This window comes from Nannobrachium achirus (assembly GCF_963921795.1).
Source record: "Nannobrachium achirus genome assembly, chromosome: 11".
Classification (NCBI taxonomy): Eukaryota; Metazoa; Chordata; class Actinopteri; order Myctophiformes; family Myctophidae; genus Nannobrachium; species Nannobrachium achirus.
Window position 1 is genome coordinate 13,217,316 of NC_137820.1, and position 16,966 is coordinate 13,234,281.

Sequence of the window (16,966 nt, forward strand, 5' to 3'; positions counted from 1 at the left end):
CGTTTCGCTGTTACTACGTGACGTACGTGTCATCTTTTCGACACACAACTCTAACCCTTAAACCTAACCTCCATGGGGTGAGTCGCCAACCCTCCTGACACTCCTTTGTTGAAATGACGGTCGTTCGAAAGAGCAAGATTTCCACCTCCATGTATGGGCATAAAAGGGATATACCATATAGAGTACATGGATCTCCATATATGGGTACCAGGGGTCTCCATATATGGTTAACTGGTCCAACATACATCACTGGCCAGATGGCCAAGGATTGGCGCGACCTCGAGGTTGCATGTCGCCCTGAGGCGTCTTACTAGTTTGATGACCTGCTCTACCTCCTGAGCCACAGCAGCCCTGGGGTGTGGGATAACGGGCCATGACATGTGTATGTGTATACAATTTGCAAGGATGAAGAAAGAGACAATGTTCAGCAAACCTCCTAACAAATAGTTTTCTACTAGTTTTACGGTCAGTTTTCTCTTCCACTTTGCATAAGTCAGATTGATCACTGGAGTCTTTCACCTGGCACCACTTAGTAAACGTAGGCAGAGCACTCACCTCTTCAAGAAGATGTGGCTCCAGACAGTCCCCATCATCGTTGAACAGCGTGTCCCACTCCCAACTCTCTCCCTCCTCCTCTTCCACTTCCAGACGTGAGCAATCCTCCGCTTGTTCTCCCTCACCGGCCGAGGCGGTCTGTCTGGTCTCATCCTGTAACCGTTCTGCGTCCTCAGCAGGTTTGGCATCACCATTCTGGGAGAGTCTGGCTGTTGATGATCAGGTCGGGATCGTCCTCCTGTATGTTTTCATTGGGGACGGGGTGGGCTGCCTCGTTGTGTTGGGCTCCACCCAGTCCCAGAGCGACCCAGAGAGAAACCCGATCTGGTTCCGCCCCTAACCACGTGACCACCGCTGAACCAGGAAGTGTAGAGTCAGATTCAGGAATCAAAACAAGAGATCAATAACTGTTTGCTGTCAAAGAGAATTTAATTACAATCGAAATTCGAAATTTAGCACCACCTCGACATGGATGGTATGTATGTATGCCTGGGCTTCCACCGAAGAGTTCATATTCTACTGTTCGCCTTTGTTTTCGATCAGTCTCAGCGTGACAGCTAGTTAGCTAACGTTCAGCTGGATGCTACATATCTTACTTTGTCTTGAACACGAACAGATTTAGTTGACACTCGTTGATTTCGTCTCACTAATGTGACTGTGTTTTGTCAATCACTACCTTTTTGATTCCCTGTTACTTGTTAATCTGTTTTACTCGAGTTGGCCAAAGAGCCTTGACACTGACACCATGCAAGTTCTTTGGTTCGGTTCAACCACAAGCGAGGTTCTGTCAGACAAGCATTGAAGCATGGCCTACAAAGTATGATAAATTAAGTGGCGTGGCATGTTTTTGTAGTGTTTGAAATTGACTAGCCCTGAATACAGGACGGTCAATACATGACCGTCCTGTATTCAGGGCTAGAAATTGACATACTGTAGACCAGTGATTGTCAACTTTTTCATTGAAGGTCTCCCAGTTTGATAGGCATTTTTTGGCCACGGACCCCTCCCCCCTTTTGATTCGATTCTTATCTCTGATCGATTCATCTGTTCATTTAACTCTGAGAGTGACCTCTATGGGTCCATTTGGTTCCATTTGTATTTTGTACAGTACACTCTTAAAGGTCCAATTAGGTCCCTATCAATTTAGCAGGGGTCCTCCTGGAAGTCTGGAACCCCTCCAAGGACCCATGATGGTGATCCCTGACATTAACAAACACATGAAACTATAACATGACAAACATGAAACTATAACATGTGGATCCCCATCGTCCCATTGAGATTTATGTAGACATTAATATGTAGGCTAACATTTTGCATAGATACATGAAATGCATTACTGAACAAAATGAATGACGATACAGAATGATTGAAAATCAGAATGATGAATCTTGATTCCTCATTCCATTTCTCTCCCTCTCCACAGAAACGCTCTTCCAGTTGAAGGTACATTTTTGAGAAAATGTTTGGTCGATTTAAGTTTGAAATAAACCATTTTTTTTAATTTGTTTTAAATGAGTTTGTGTGTTTTAGTTTACAGCCAAGCAGCTGGAGAAGCTTGCCAAAAAGGCAGAGAAGGATTCAGAGAAAGAACAGGCCAAAGTGAAGAAGGTGAGTAAAACTCAATTTATATTCCATTGTGTGATGTAGTGCAGGTAATTATGCTGTAACAGAAGCCAATGGGCATTTTGTGGTTGGTTCTTGGTAGTCAGGAGGATATTCTTATCATGTTAAACTAAGTGTATTCTTCTGGACCACCTGAATGTAAATTGTTACAACATCCAAAGCCCATATGACATGCTAAACTCTTTCTACATAAGTCTTCGTCTTGGTACTTTGTGTGTGTGCGCGTGTGTGCGCGCGACGAGTGTGTGTGTGTGTGTGTGTGTGTGTGTGTGTGTGTGTGTGTGTGTGTGTGTGTGTGTGTGTGTGTGTGTGTGTGTGTGTGTGTGTGTGTGTGTCTTTACTATTTGTGACTTTGTGTTAGGTGTCTAAATGCAGAGGCATTTGGGTGTGGCAATTTGGTATTTTACATTGAGTCATTCATCTGTTCTTTAGGACCTATGGAGACTTTACTTATTTTTTAATAATAAGACGGTTCAAATAATTATACCCCAAAGACAGATATGACAATTTGTACTAAATAGAGCTCCAGATCTATAGTATGTTCTGCTGGCACCCACGTGTCAGTTTTAGAAGTGGTAGGCATTAGCCAGCAGATGGCACTCAAAGTTTATTATTGAAGAAGGAGCCCACTAATTACTGTTGTTTACTTAAGGTACCTTGCTTTCCTCACATTGGGTCTAGAAAGCTGCCGATTATTGAAAAATCGCACCCGTGCGAAGTGAGCGGTGCAAACTAATTCCTGCGCGAATCAGTGTTGATAGGCATGCATGGCAATATTGTTTTTGTTGTGTATGATGTCAGTCTAGAGGTCTGCTCAGACTATATAAGTCTTTATCGTCATTTCTCATCAGTTAGTTGACCAAGCTACGGATTGTAACTTGTAAGAGTGTCGTAGTGTAATGATAAGTGACCTTATTTACCTCCAGAGAGGCCTCCAGAGAGAAGAGGCCAGAAGATGAATATTTTAGTTTTTCAAAGTCTGTTCATTTGTATTTTAAACTTGTATTAGCTGCCTATCATTTATAACCTGTAAGATTTTCCACAGTCTGTCTAAAAGTGTGGTTATTTTATCGCTTATAAGTGATATTCATCTAATACAATTTTGAAATTCAAGGTTAGCACCGCTCAATAATTTTTGATGACGTATTTTACGCGGCCTAAACGCGCTATGACATATTTTACGCGGCCTAAACGCGTTATGACGTATTTTACGCGGCCTAAACGCGTTCTAAATCAGGGTTAACCAATCGGGTGCCTCTGTGACTATGACATCATGGACAGATCAACAGAATCGAAGTGTTTCATTGGTCTAGCGAACTCATGTCATCATCATTTGTGACATCATAGTTTTGGTAAAAAAGCGGTCTATAGGAGCGGTTAGCACCGCTCAAAAATTAATGTGAAACAGTGAAATTGTGTTTCCAGCTGATTTGTTTATCAGTACAGAATAAAAAGCGAAATTACATCACTTACTTATGTAGCAAAGGGGTGATAAAGTAATCCATCCCTTGTTGTTTCACTGGGTAGATAATTATGTCCCTGTTGAATAATCTTTCACTTCACTCACTATATATTAAATGTATTTTCATGGATGGGTGAAAATGATATCATCTGTTTAGATTAGACTCTAGGTTGTAATATTATTTTGCACTTGCCATAACACATAAGCACCAGGTTAAGATTTCAAACATTAAGCAGACATGAATGAAAAAGGTTACAAAAGATTGCAAGGCACAAAAGTGCTCATTGGAAGCAGCTTTTGTGTTGTTCCAGGACATTCCCAACACAGAGCCAGGAATTTAACTTCTGGTCTTCTAGGCTGTTGCCTTACCATTACAGCATTTTGCTTGCCACTTAGTGGCATCTCAAATTGTAAATAAAATGTGCATGAAATCCTTAACAAATAGGTGAATTGAGAAATAAGCAAACAATAATTTCAGACAGTAAATGTGTAATGTAGACAGTGGTCCCTAAACCTTTCTGGATCAGGGACCACTTGAAAATCATAAGCCTTCACAGCCCAACCAACTGACCACTTCAGCAATCAGAGTTAGTTGATTTGAATTGATTCATCAATTGTGTTTCAGCTTGGATCAATGGAACCACCATATAATACTGTAAAGTTTGTCTTTATTGGTATCATTATGAGAACATTTAAAATAAAGAAATACTAGCTAAGCCACCAGGCATCCTGCAGTAGCCCTGCTGCTATCAATCTCAACAAACGCATCTCAAAGCTATACCAACTGGATTGCCCTGGAATTTGGAGTGTATCTTCATGCTCGATAGCATTGACTCTAATTTCTCCACTTGCACACAATATCAGAATCTGACTGGAGGATTGCCATGAGACTTGCTAAGTGTATTCATAGTCACTGCAGCTCTAGCCCTTTTAGTTACCCCATGACCTTTACTCTTTCGCTATCCTCAGGACAAAATATCAACTTTTCATAATTTAACAGGTAGATTACATTTAAATGTTTTCTGCTTTGAGGCACTTTCTAGGTTTTTAAGTATAGTACTTTATTTTATTTCACTAAAGCTATTCTGGATCCAAGGATGGCAGATTCGGTCGGTTCAAACCCATTTGGGCTGGTTTCAGTGTCAACAATGGCTTCGAGATGGAGCCGGTAGGGCTTTTAAGACTTTTGTCTGAAGTCTTGTTACAATTTAAAAAAAGGAGGAGGACGCACAGCTTGTAGCCATGATGCAATATTGATTTATTTAAAATACAGAAGCCAATATTTTGACAGGATAGAATCAAAACCCTGAGGAAGACTATCCTGTTGGCTTCTGTATTTTTAATAAAATAAATATTGCATCGTGGCTACGAGCGATTTTGTGACACACCCAAAAGATGTACTTCTGTCACAGTAGTGGAACCCTCATTATGGAACATGCAGTTTGTGTGCTTGTTGGTAAAGAGAGTAGTCCTAACTTGACATCATGGTTTCCTTAAGTCATACATATTTAGAATACAAACACATAAGACATGCTTTCACGCTACTTATTCAATGTATTAAGGTCACGGTATGTTTGTCCCATTACCAGGCTCTCCAACAGAAGAATGTGGAAGTTGCCAGAGTTTATGCAGAGAACGCTATCCGGAAGAAAAATGAGGGCCTTAATTGGCTGCGCATGGCGTCTCGTGTTGACGCAGTGGCATCTAAAGTACAGACTGCTGTCACCATGAAGGGGGTAAGTTACTATTTTTAGAAGGTTATTGTGCCACTGTCCTGCACATCTGCTATGCTCATTTATATTTTATAGGACTATGTCATACCAACAATGGCATATAGAGATTCAGCTAGATCATTTTGATCATGACCCATTTTCAAATAATCCAATCACATAATCCCTTGCATTCCCTCTGAATTAGATTTCTCTTTTGTACATGCCAGTCTTGTGGTCTAAAGCCTCGAACAGAGTCGGGTCCGCGGTGGATAGCAGGTGTAGTGCGGTGTAGTCTTTTTGAGCGTTAACGTTGTAGTTTTATGACTCAAAAAGACTACACCGCAGACCGCACTACACCGACTCTGTTCGAGGCTTAAGGGACTGAATATCTAGTAAATGAACTGGAAAAGATTGCTGATTGCGGAAATTTGAATCTTTGTTTATTTACATTGGGACGCTCACAATGTACTGGAGCTACACACATTGTGGAAAGCCAAACAAGAAAAAAAGGAAAAAGACTGATGTATTTGTTGTCTGTTTTTTCGCTTGCTCCACCAAACAAAAGTTACAATGGATGGCACTCACCTCTAAGCCTAGTGTGTTTAACCTCCTAATCTTACCTAGTACTTTTGTGTAAAAATGATAACAATAATTATGGCTTTAAAGCAGACTTAACAGATAGTTACACAAAAGTGTCTCTCAAAAGTTGAGGAGAGACGGTAAAAACAGAACAACCCAAGTGCATCTTTGAGAAAAGAAACTCTTCTTCTCTGCCCTCACCTAAAATTCCACACTACCGTTAGGTTTTCATTTCTACCCTTGCTTCTTTTTTAATCTTTCTTTTTTTTTTTTTATTGTTTTATACAAACGTTTTTTATTTATTTATTCTGTACTGTAGCATTTTGAGATTTGTTTCAAATGTAAAGTGCAATATAAATAAAATGTATTATTATTATTATGAATCCAAACTTTATGTTCCACTAATCTATTTTTTTCGCCCTCCAGGTGACTAAGAACATGACACAAGTGACAAAGGCCCTAGACAAGGCTCTGGGCTCTATGGACCTGCAGAAAGTCTCTGCTGTTATGGATAAATTTGAAACGCAGGTTCAGAACCTTGATGTCCACACTTCGGTGAGTGGGGACTGTCCCCATCAGTGTGATTGTTTTGGTCTGACTGACACTGTGCATATGTGTATTGTGTTGTCATTGTACCTGTACCTACCAGTACAACAGAATTTAGTTTAGCACCATTCTAGGCTAAAAATAGACATTGAATGAATACAAATATGTACAGGGAATATACTGTAATTGTAGGTCACAACATTTTATTTGGTCAACTGCCAGCGTTTGTGAGGACCTGCTGTTTTAATCCCGGTTGAGGTTTTTATATTGTTGTTCCTGTCCATAGAACAAACAAATAGATTTAAAGGCTTGATAATTTGTGTCGATGATTAGATTTAAGTTTCTTTTTTCTTCCTATAGACTAAGCCTTCATCAAAGCTCCCCTTTCAGCGCATTTCTGTCTTCACATAGTGAAATCCAATTTCAGCTTTCGATTTAGATTTTTATCCCCACTGGCCACAGGGCTCTGAGGTTTGCTGTGTCTGTCTGTCAGTCTGTTAACCACCTATATCTCAAAAACGACTGGCTGGATTGCTATGGAATTTTCTGTGCACCTTCCATGATGTTTTGGGCCAAGACATATATCACCTCATCTCACCGAATGGACAGATTGCCATTAAACTTAGTACGATCTCCATGATCGTACTAAGTTTGTGAATCCGCTTTGGGTATGGTTGGATGTTGTGTACATTATATATGCCATTTTTAAAATAAGAAATAGAACAAGTTTGTGAAGGAACAAGTTTGTGATGGCAATTACCAACAAACAGTATAGAGTATGAACTCAATGCTATGAGGGCTGCTGGGGTCTGCTGGGGAAACTGGACGACAGGGGCATTTCTGTCTAATAGACCCATGGACAGTCATTTGGGATCAATATAAGTAGGAAAATGAGCCTTGATGTCTTTTAGTGCGGAGTTGTCCTCTTTCCCTAGCAGGATTCACAGAGTTCAAGAGAACCTTTGAAAAATCATAGACTATGATTCTTCACAACAATCCATGCACGGGTCGCTTTAAAACGCATAGTAGAATCTCAGAGAATCGTACAAAATAAATTGTGCCGTTGTGGTAATTAGTTCCATTGTTATGGGGAATTGAATGAGCTTGGTTTCACTTTGTTAGTGAAGAGCGCCATCTAGCATCAACAAACAACACACATCAAAACATATCATTGGTGATGTGGACTTTGAAAGAAGCTGCGCACACTGTCACATGACTCACGAGACCATTTATACGTAATTCGGTGTGGGGGGTCTCTGGAACAAAACATCTTAGCATTTGTGAAGCTCCCTAATGTGTGTATGTGAAATTGCTCTGTGTTGTTTAAAGGCCCCTCGATGTGTGGGCAAAACCCGATGTTGCATTCAGGATTTTATGGCATCCTTTGCTAATTGGGCCCCTATGGCAAACTTTAGAAGCTACCGTAATTGCTGGACTATAAGCCGCACCTGAATATAAGCCGCACCGGATAATTCATTTAGAACAAAAAAACAATATTTACATAATATAAGCCGCACCTGACTATAAGCCGCAGGTGTCCTTCCTGCTTCCCGCTAGAGCGCCCCTGGTGGCCGTTAGCTGTAAAATCTATATATAAATCCTTGTTAAAGACCATTGTAAAACAAACTGGCTGTTAGCGGTGCAAAATCTATATATAAGCCGCACCGTCGTACAAGCCGCAGGATTCAAAACATGGGAAAAAAGACGCGGCTTATGGTCCGGCAATTACGGGTTATCATAATGGACAGACAGGGCCGAAAACATAATCCCCGCCCCCGGCCGTTCCGGCCTTGCAGAGATAATTAGTCTATGGCAAATTGCCATGAAACTTGGTCAGCACTTTCTTGCTCCCTGGAAGATTAACACTATTGGAGTGACCCAATGACTTATCCTCTAGCGCCACCCTCAGGTCAAAATATCACCTTGATTCAACATACAGCATCTCATAAGCTAAGTGGGAGATTCAAGGATGAACCCTACTGATTTTGGTGACTCCAAGGTGGCTTTTCCTGTAGCGCAGTCAGTGGTAGCCAACATAGTGCTCGTGAGCACCTGGTTGCCTGCGGGGGGCGAATGAGGCACCCCCTGCGCATGTTCTAAAAATAGCATGTCACCAGTAGAGTGTGTTCTAAAAATAGCCTAGATGGTGTGGCAGAGATGGAAATTGCCCTTTGTGTGTCATTTTATATACAATGTGTATTTGTATCAGGATCATGTTTAAATGTTATCACTTTAAAATTTTGAAACAGATTTATGCTGAGATAAATAGAGAAATCGTAAAACTGGCATGTCTAAATAATATGTATGTTTTCCTATGATCACCTGGCACCTGGTAAAACATTATTAATAATGATTGTGAGGAATTAAAAATGTGTGATCATTTGTATCCTATTAGGCTATTTTTATAATAGCCTGTTGGGCTATGTACTATTAAATACATAATATTAATTATTTAAAGGTAAATCGAGCAAATGTATATTATCCAGGCGAAGGCGATTATATCAAACAAGTAACCCATCATATCAACCCATTCAGGTAGCCTTCAGCCTCTCAAAGGTTGGTGACTCCTGCATTTAGCGCAGGAGCAGCACAGACTCAAGCAAGCCTATTGGACACCCTTGTTTGGTTTGGTTCTACTATTGCATTATCAACTCGGGCAATTCTCGTCCCTGTCTCTCTCCCCGCTAGGTGATGGAGGATTCAATGAGCTCGGCCACCACGCTGACCACACCCCAGGATCAAGTGGATGATCTGATTCACCAGATAGCAGAGGAGGGTGGTCTGGAGGTGATGGACCAACTCAGTCAGCTGCCTGCTGGAGCCAGCTCACTGGGTGGCGAGTCCTCACGCCAGCAGGACAAGGAGGATCTGCTGTCCCGAAGGTAGGGAGCCATATTTGTATAATATTTAAAGCTATACTATGTAACTTTTCCAATAAAACTAATATTTTTTTTTCTTTTTAAGATTTCTTTTTGGGCTTTTTGCCTTTATTGGATAGGACAGTAGACTGACAGGAAATGGTGAGAGACAGGGAGTGACATGCGGCAAAGGTCGACCGGATTGGGAATCGAACCGGTGACGCAGCATTTACGCTGGTGAAGGAGTCCGTAACTCCCGAATGTCTGATCGGAGAGGGATGCGGCGAGGCGGACGCGGTGGTCTGAAGGCCCGGTCCGCGGCGAAAAACGACCGAAAGAAGCAGACGCGACCGCGGTTTGCTATAGCGCTACTGACCACTAGTTGAACAACTTACACAGTATAGCTTTAACATGTATGGTCCATTAGTGCAATATAAACTGTATATTGTTGCTGTCAGAAACCATATTTCATTAATTTCCATAAATCAAAGTCCTACTCCGTGAGTGTTGCGTAAAAGCCGCAAAAATAAGCCACTTTGCATCGCGACACCTTGTGAGCTTGTAGATAAACACATGTAAACATTTTGAAACGGAAATAAAAGAGGTTGTGTGTCTTGTCTGTGGGTTTTATAAATACTGAACCAATACAAAAAAGTATTATTAAGAGCTTTTGACTAATAACTATATTGGATCTGTTGGAACACAGGTTATTTTTTAGATTTCCTGAAAAGTAGGTTTCCATCTGACAGTGACAATGATGGATAGATGGATAGATAGTACTGTAGCCATTGTTTATAAGAAATAGAACAAGTTTGTGTGAAGTCTTCTTTTTCAATGCTGCTCTGCTTTTATTCTCATGCAGGTTGGCCGCTTTACGGAACTGAAGACCGGTTGAAGGAGGTGTGGCGGGCTTGCAACAGATGCTTTGAGACAGGCAAATTGTAAAGACACCAACAAGCGCTGTGTGTGTGTGTTTCTATTAAAATAGCTCTACCTTGAGGAGTTAATGAACCCATTGATTACATCCCCTGGGCTATAAATACACTCTTCATACGCTAGAGGCAACACCTGAGAAGACTTTACCATCCTGTCGGTTCTCCCTTCTCTCTTGCTTTTGTTTTACATCTTTTCTTCTTTGGGTTCGCTCTCGTTCACTTTCCCCTCACTTTATTGCTGTATCTCAGTTTTATCTCAGTCAACCTTTTTTCCTCTTTCGGTTTCTTTTTTCATTGCGCTCTCCTAGCGCTCGCTCTCTCGCTCACATATACACACACATCCCACCACCTCTGAAAATCTTTTATTGGTTTCTCTATCTCAAGCTCTGGTCACATATCTGGATGTGTTCTTTCCTTTGTAAAGAAGCATTTTACATAATGTACAATGCAAAAGAGAGTTTTAATAAGTAGAAATATTAATATAAGGGAGTCTGTTTCTCCCTGGCACTTAATTGTTGTAGGGTGGGTTGAAGATGTGGGGGTTTTATTTTGTTTGTCAGACATTATGCAGATTGTGACGTATGATTGAGGTGGTTCCATACTGCGCAATTCTGCGAAGCCCATGCTAATTCTCCTGGAAGACAGAAATCACATGCAGTAGATTGGGAAAGGGATATGTACTCTGATATATGCTGATATATGCTAATATGATTACTCGTATTGTCTAGGGAGCTAAGGCACGATGGCATGTTGATAACACTAACAGGAATCGGTAATGAGGGAGAGACACAAGCAAAAAAAAGTTTAGTTTTTTTGTTTTGTTTTCATCGTAACACCTGAAGGCTTCTGGAGACACTCTAAGAGACAAAGGACAATCCTCGATAGTTTTCTGATTAAAGATTTATTTTCGTTCTCATCTTATATTTTTTTTGTCCAGCTCTATTGATTATATCCCATGCCTGTGTTCTTCATTTTTACTTTGAGTACGCCTTATTTGCAATGCATGTGCTTCCCTCTCAGTGCCTGAATGACACTAGTGTAGAGAATGAATAGAAGGTAATGGAACCTGCACTTTGTCATTTCCGTCTTAAACCACTTCCTGTCGGCTCTCAAGGTCTGTCATTTATCCAAGGCTCTCCACACAGACTGCGAATTTGTGAGCTTTGAACAGTTCAGTGGTTCTCTGAACATCTCAGTCTTTATTACCAGAGGTATAAGGCCACCTCTGATTAAGATTTCTGTTCAGAAGTATTTGAGAAATCTCTGGTTGCCATTACATTCATTGGTGGATATTATTGTATACGGTATACGTGTGTTCTCTAAAGGGTTGAAGTTGCCCATAGGTGCTGATCTGTTTTTAGTTTGGCGAGTCTGGCTTGTGGTGATTAAGTAGGTGAACTCAGTGACCACATCTCTGCCTTTAAATTTGTTGGTTTATCTGAAAAGAAACCATCTTATCTGACTCAACATAGATCTCTATAATTTAGTTTTCTTTGGTATTTGGAAGAATTTGCTTTTTTGTTACTTCTACATGATTTATGCACAGGGCTTCATAGTTTTCAGATCATTTGAAAACTTGAAGAAAGCATCAAATTAATGGAATCGTGTCTTTGCGCTACATAGAAGCCTATTGGATCTCTAATGTGCTCTTTTATCAGAAAATACTAGTAGTTTGTATTTTGTATTGATGCGTCCTTCTTTGAGCCCTTGATTTAGTTGAGGCAGGTCTACGCCTATGATCAACTTCACCCTTAACCCTTTCTTTTATTTTAACATGGAGGGGTTATTTATACTCAAAGGTTGCACAGACCTTGCAGTACTTTTGTTTTGTATATTTATCTGAAAATAAATCTGCCCTCTGTTGCAGAGGCTGTCATTTGACTTCAAATATTTGAAGTTGTTTTTATTAATAATTTCTGTTTTCTATATACATGTATTCTTTAACGTGTGTGTGTGTGTGTGTGTGTGTGTGTGTGTGTGTGTGTGTGTGTGTGTGTGTGTGTGTGTGTGTGTGTGTGTGTGTGTGTGTGTGTGTGTGTGTGTGTGTGTGTGTGTGTGTGTGTGTGTGTGTGTGTGTGTGTGTGTGTGTGTGTGTGTGTGTGTGTGTGTGTGTGTGTGTGTGTGTGTGTGGTGCATTGACTATCAATTTCCTTACAAGTTCATTGTTTAAACCAACAGTAGATGTCGCCAGAAGCACAGTCAATCTGTCAGGGTTAAAAGCAACACTCACATTAGCAAGGCAATGGAAGCTTAACATAGCAGCAAAGAAACGAGTGGTTTTATGCTGTTTATCCATCTGTTACTTATTACTCTTCTTGGTTATTGTAATTGGGGGGCTCCAAAAAGTCAACCAATGAGTGAATAACAGTCTAAATAAGAACCTCATCATCATAATCATCAAGGATGACTCACTGTTCACAGTTAATACAATTTGCTTTTGCAAATGTTCCTGTAATTAAATCGTCACTGGGGTGTTACTGCAAAAGTCAAGTAGGAGTGTGAAGAGTGAGAAGAATGTCCTCTTCAACCTCGCCCTATTTATTTTATCTTTTATTATTTGCGTGTGAAAGGGGTTGCCAGTTAAATGAACATACGGTACCACAGTCGAGTCAAATAAGTAGACACCCATGGGTTACAGGAAAGAAATACCAGGCAGGGCACTTGGCTGCCTCACATCACCATAGGTCACTAAGGGCAGTACTGAAAGCCCCTCCAAGTTGCCTTGGTGTGCAGTCTGTGCACACAAGTGTTTCCACCTCCTCTCTTAGAACTGAGCCATGGTGACAGAATGTAGCCAGGCCACACAAAACCGAAACACAATACATGATAAACTGCTCGAGCAACGTTTTTGTTTACACTGAACACAGTAATTAACACACCAGTGATAATGGATAGATAAGCCTGGGTGCATTGGCACTACAAAAATACCAAGTGACTCAACTTCCCTGACCTCTTACACTAGTGAAGAAAACAAGTGTGTCAACCTTGAAAATGTGTTGTTTCAAACTTTCAATGTCCAAAGGACATCCATGATCAGTCAGTGTAAGAGTCAAGATAGACTATATTGATGGCATAGATAGATATGCTGACAGGGATTTCCCCTGAGGTTACATAACAGAGACCGGTATACAATTTCACTGTTGTAATTGTTGTGTTTGACAATAAGCAACAACGGACAACCTACTTGGCAAGTGACTGGAAGTGGATACTGTGACTACATGTGTTTTCTCACAACCATCAGAAAGGTTAATAGCCAGTGGGCCGAAGGTCAGGTGTGAGCAAACATTTTGTCACTGATAGGCCTGCTGAAACTGAAACAATTCATGTTTAACATACACGTTTTGCTAAACTTGCTTATTGGGGTTGTAAAAAAATGTTACAGTAATCAAATAGACTACTTTGCCTAAATAAATGTAGTGCCTCGTTAGAGAAGCACAGCAATGTTTTTTGTTGTTATTGCAACCCTTCTTCCCAATCAGAAGAGGCAGTAGTAGGCCTACAGTAGCCTAAAAGAGAAATACAATGAGGAGGGTTGAACAATAGGGTGGGTGGGTACAGTACAGTTTCAACACCCATTGTTGTACGCCCTCTGAATAAAGACAGAAGAAGTTAACGAGCTGTGATACTGTAATTCCCCGCTTCATATTGCATCTCTAATTCATTTCATGTTTCTTTTTAAATATTGTGATAATATTTCGATTTTACGGGATTCAGTCTCCACCCCCCCAAAAAAACAACACAATTTTGGTTTGGTCAGTCAGCCTTATATAAACAAAAGCGTTGCGCGTGCGTGTGCGTGTGTGTGTGTGTGTGTGTGTGTGTGTGTGTGTGTGTGTGTGTGTGTGTGTGTGTGTGTGTGTGTGTGTGTGTGTGTGTGTGTGTGTGTGTGTGTGTGGACGTCGGGTAATCCCTTGCTGCTTCCCCATGGAACAAGTGGTGGTATTCCCTGTGTTATCATGAGAGACCCAGCACACCCCCGTTAATAGATTGTTGGCTCTCCCCCTTCGGACGTGGAGAGCAGCGCTCTCCGAAAGTAACGGATCTACAAGCTCACAAGCAAGACAGCGAGGCGACGCGTCGTGCTCTTGTAGATCGGCTATTTTGGGCGCGCGACACCGCCGCACGACGAAGGGTCAGGCTTTAACCATAGGCTTTAACGCGTCGGGCTGCTCCCATTGGATTAGAGGGGGGGGGGGCTTAGCAATTGAGAGGGGGCTGAGAGGAGCGAACGGGGGGGTTGAAACGGTGGCTACGATGGTGATACTTGACATCAAGCAGAGACAGAGAGACAATAAAACCGGAGAAGGCGAGGAGGAGGCGTCGGATTGCCGAGATCTTTTCCTAGCTCGGAGAGAGTGAAATTTGGCGTGGCGTGTGCTGAGGATTTGGCAGGGATTTTTTGATGGTGCCATTCTGTAGCCGTGGGCGACAGAGAGAGAAGTGAAGAGAGAGACAGAGAAGCAAAGCAGCTCTAGTCAGTCAGACCGACCGACAGGGCGGGGTGATGTTTAGGTTCCGGTATAAAGAGAGCGAGAAAATGGGAACCAGGCGGAGGAACGGGAACGTGGAGCCATCGGCCGCCACCGCCGACGCAGTTGTTGTTTTGCACCGGAGGATATGAGAAGTTTAATCACTTGTTCTAGCAGGGCGGCGGCATAGACCGTCTGGGGAGGGACGGGAGGGAGGCCCGCTAGCAGGGGGAAGAAGCGTGTCTATGCGGCGCCCCTCTGCCCCCTGTCCGTCAACACGATGAGGACGCTATTTGCATTCTGTTGTCTCTTCCTCATTAGCGGGGAAGCGGACCAGGGGACGACGCCGGGCACGGACAGGTCCCTGACACACGACGACAACAGCAACAACAACACGAACGTAACGGCCGACAGCAGCAGAAGGTACATTAAGATCGGCGACGGGTCCAACCAGGAGTTCGAGTTCCCCGAGAACACCAACGGCGTGATTGTAATCTCCAGTCGGTATCGGAGCGGTGCCGCGAGCAGGAAGGGCCGAGAGAGCTTGAAGCAGACTGTGAGCGTTCGCTCCCTGGACCCGGAGGTTCTGTCCATCCTGAACGTTACCGATAGCGGCCACACAGGACCGGTAAAGAGCTACATTATCAGCATACGTTCTGGGTTGCCCGGCACGGCACCGCTGCTCATCCAGCTGCTTGACCTGGACCAGGACTCTGTACCGGTTCTGATCGAGGAGAGGACAGACTACTCCATCAGGGTGGCGCCTGGTACTGATGACCCAGCCACCCGGCTGATCCAGTCGGGTGGGCTGTCCCACTTCTCCGAGAACCCTGTCCTGTTCGCCTTGCTGCCCCTCATCTTCATAAACAAGTGTGCCTTCGGGTGCAAGGTGGAGGTGGACGTGCTGAGGAGTCTGCTGAAGAGGCCGGTGCCATTGTTCCTGGGGGTGGCAGGTCAGTTCCTGGTGATGCCACTGTATGCATATGGTCTCTCCAGGCTCACCGCGCTGCCCAAGGCTCTGTCCCTGGGCTTGGTCATCACCTGCTCGGCACCTGGGGGCGGCGGGGGCTACCTGTACAGCCTGTTGCTAGGTGGGGATGTCACCCTGGCCATCTCCATGACACTGGTTTCCACGGTAGTTGCAGCGGCAGCCATGCCTCTGTCATCAGCACTGTATGGGAAGTTACTGGGGGTCCATGCTGCGCTCCACGTGCCCTTTCTCAAGATCCTGGGCACCCTCCTCTTCATTGCCATCCCAATATCCCTGGGCATGCTGATAAAGCTGCGGTTGCCCGCTCTCACCCGTGTCCTCCTGTCGCTCATACGACCCTTCAGCTTCGTGCTCATCGTGGGTGGGATCTTCATGGCCTACCAGATGGGTGCGTCCATCCTGGCCAACGTCAGGCCCCAGATCGTGGCGGCCGGGGTGACCGTTCCTGTGTTCGGTCTCGTGGTCGGGGCGGTCCTGGCCAGGTTGGCAGGACTGCCGCTAACGCAGAGAAAGACGGTCAGCATCGAGGTGGGCGTCCAGAACAGCCTCCTGGCCCTCGCCGTCATGCAGCTGTCCTTCCGCCGGGTGGAGGCAGATTTTGCATCACAGGCACCGTTCATTGTGGCCCTCAGTAGCACCTCAGAGATGCTGCTCATTGTTCTGGGTAACTTTGCCCACCGGAGGTTTTGTGGGCCCTCTCCCCCCAGGACTGAAACCTGATGATTGTAGCCTGTTATTTTTTCTTCTGAGCTATTACAAAAACAACCCTGTGGAACGATGCTGCCCTAAATAGTCCAGGCTACAAATCACACACAGATCATGGCAAGAGACACAATCAAAAATCCAATCATCACTGTTGTTGTACACATGACAGTGCAGGACTTTTTGTCTTCTTTTGTTTATTTTTTCATGAAAACCAAAGGCCTTTACCTCTCTAAGACTTTTGTTTATTTTACAGTATGTCATTTTTTAATCTGGTTGTACTGTGAGGTACTACGTGATGTAAATATAAAAAAAGAGAAATACCTATAAGAGACGAGATATTTTTCTACCAGGTTTTCTGTTTTCTAATTGGGGGGGGTAAAAAGATTGATTTATATCATGTTTACAAGAGGTCCATGTGTCTTAGAAGTGGAGGATGCATTTTGGAAGATTGTTGAACTGAATATGGAAATGCTGTTCAACAGTCATGTTTCCAAAATTGGGAATACAATATTTTTTTGAAAGTAATTGCTA

The 16,966-nt window shown here is 43.0% G+C and overlaps 2 protein-coding genes across 2 annotated transcripts; both read left to right on the top strand.

Annotated features, from left to right (window-relative positions):
• Positions 1-904: 904 nt before the first annotated feature.
• On the top strand, positions 905-12,227 carry chmp1a (charged multivesicular body protein 1A). Its single transcript, XM_080736665.1, has 7 exons — positions 905-1,030; positions 1,979-1,998; positions 2,086-2,163; positions 5,230-5,376; positions 6,358-6,486; positions 9,166-9,359; positions 10,198-12,227. Exons 1-7 carry the CDS (start codon positions 1,024-1,026, stop codon positions 10,217-10,219), a joined length of 597 nt encoding a protein of 198 aa, XP_080592791.1. The 5' UTR covers positions 905-1,023; the 3' UTR covers positions 10,220-12,227.
• A 2,771-nt stretch (positions 12,228-14,998) lies between these two features.
• slc10a3 (solute carrier family 10 member 3) lies at positions 14,999-16,660 on the top strand. Its single transcript, XM_080736465.1, has one exon. It carries the CDS (start codon positions 15,020-15,022, stop codon positions 16,448-16,450), a length of 1,431 nt encoding a protein of 476 aa, XP_080592591.1. The 5' UTR covers positions 14,999-15,019; the 3' UTR covers positions 16,451-16,660.
• Positions 16,661-16,966: the final 306 nt, after the last annotated feature.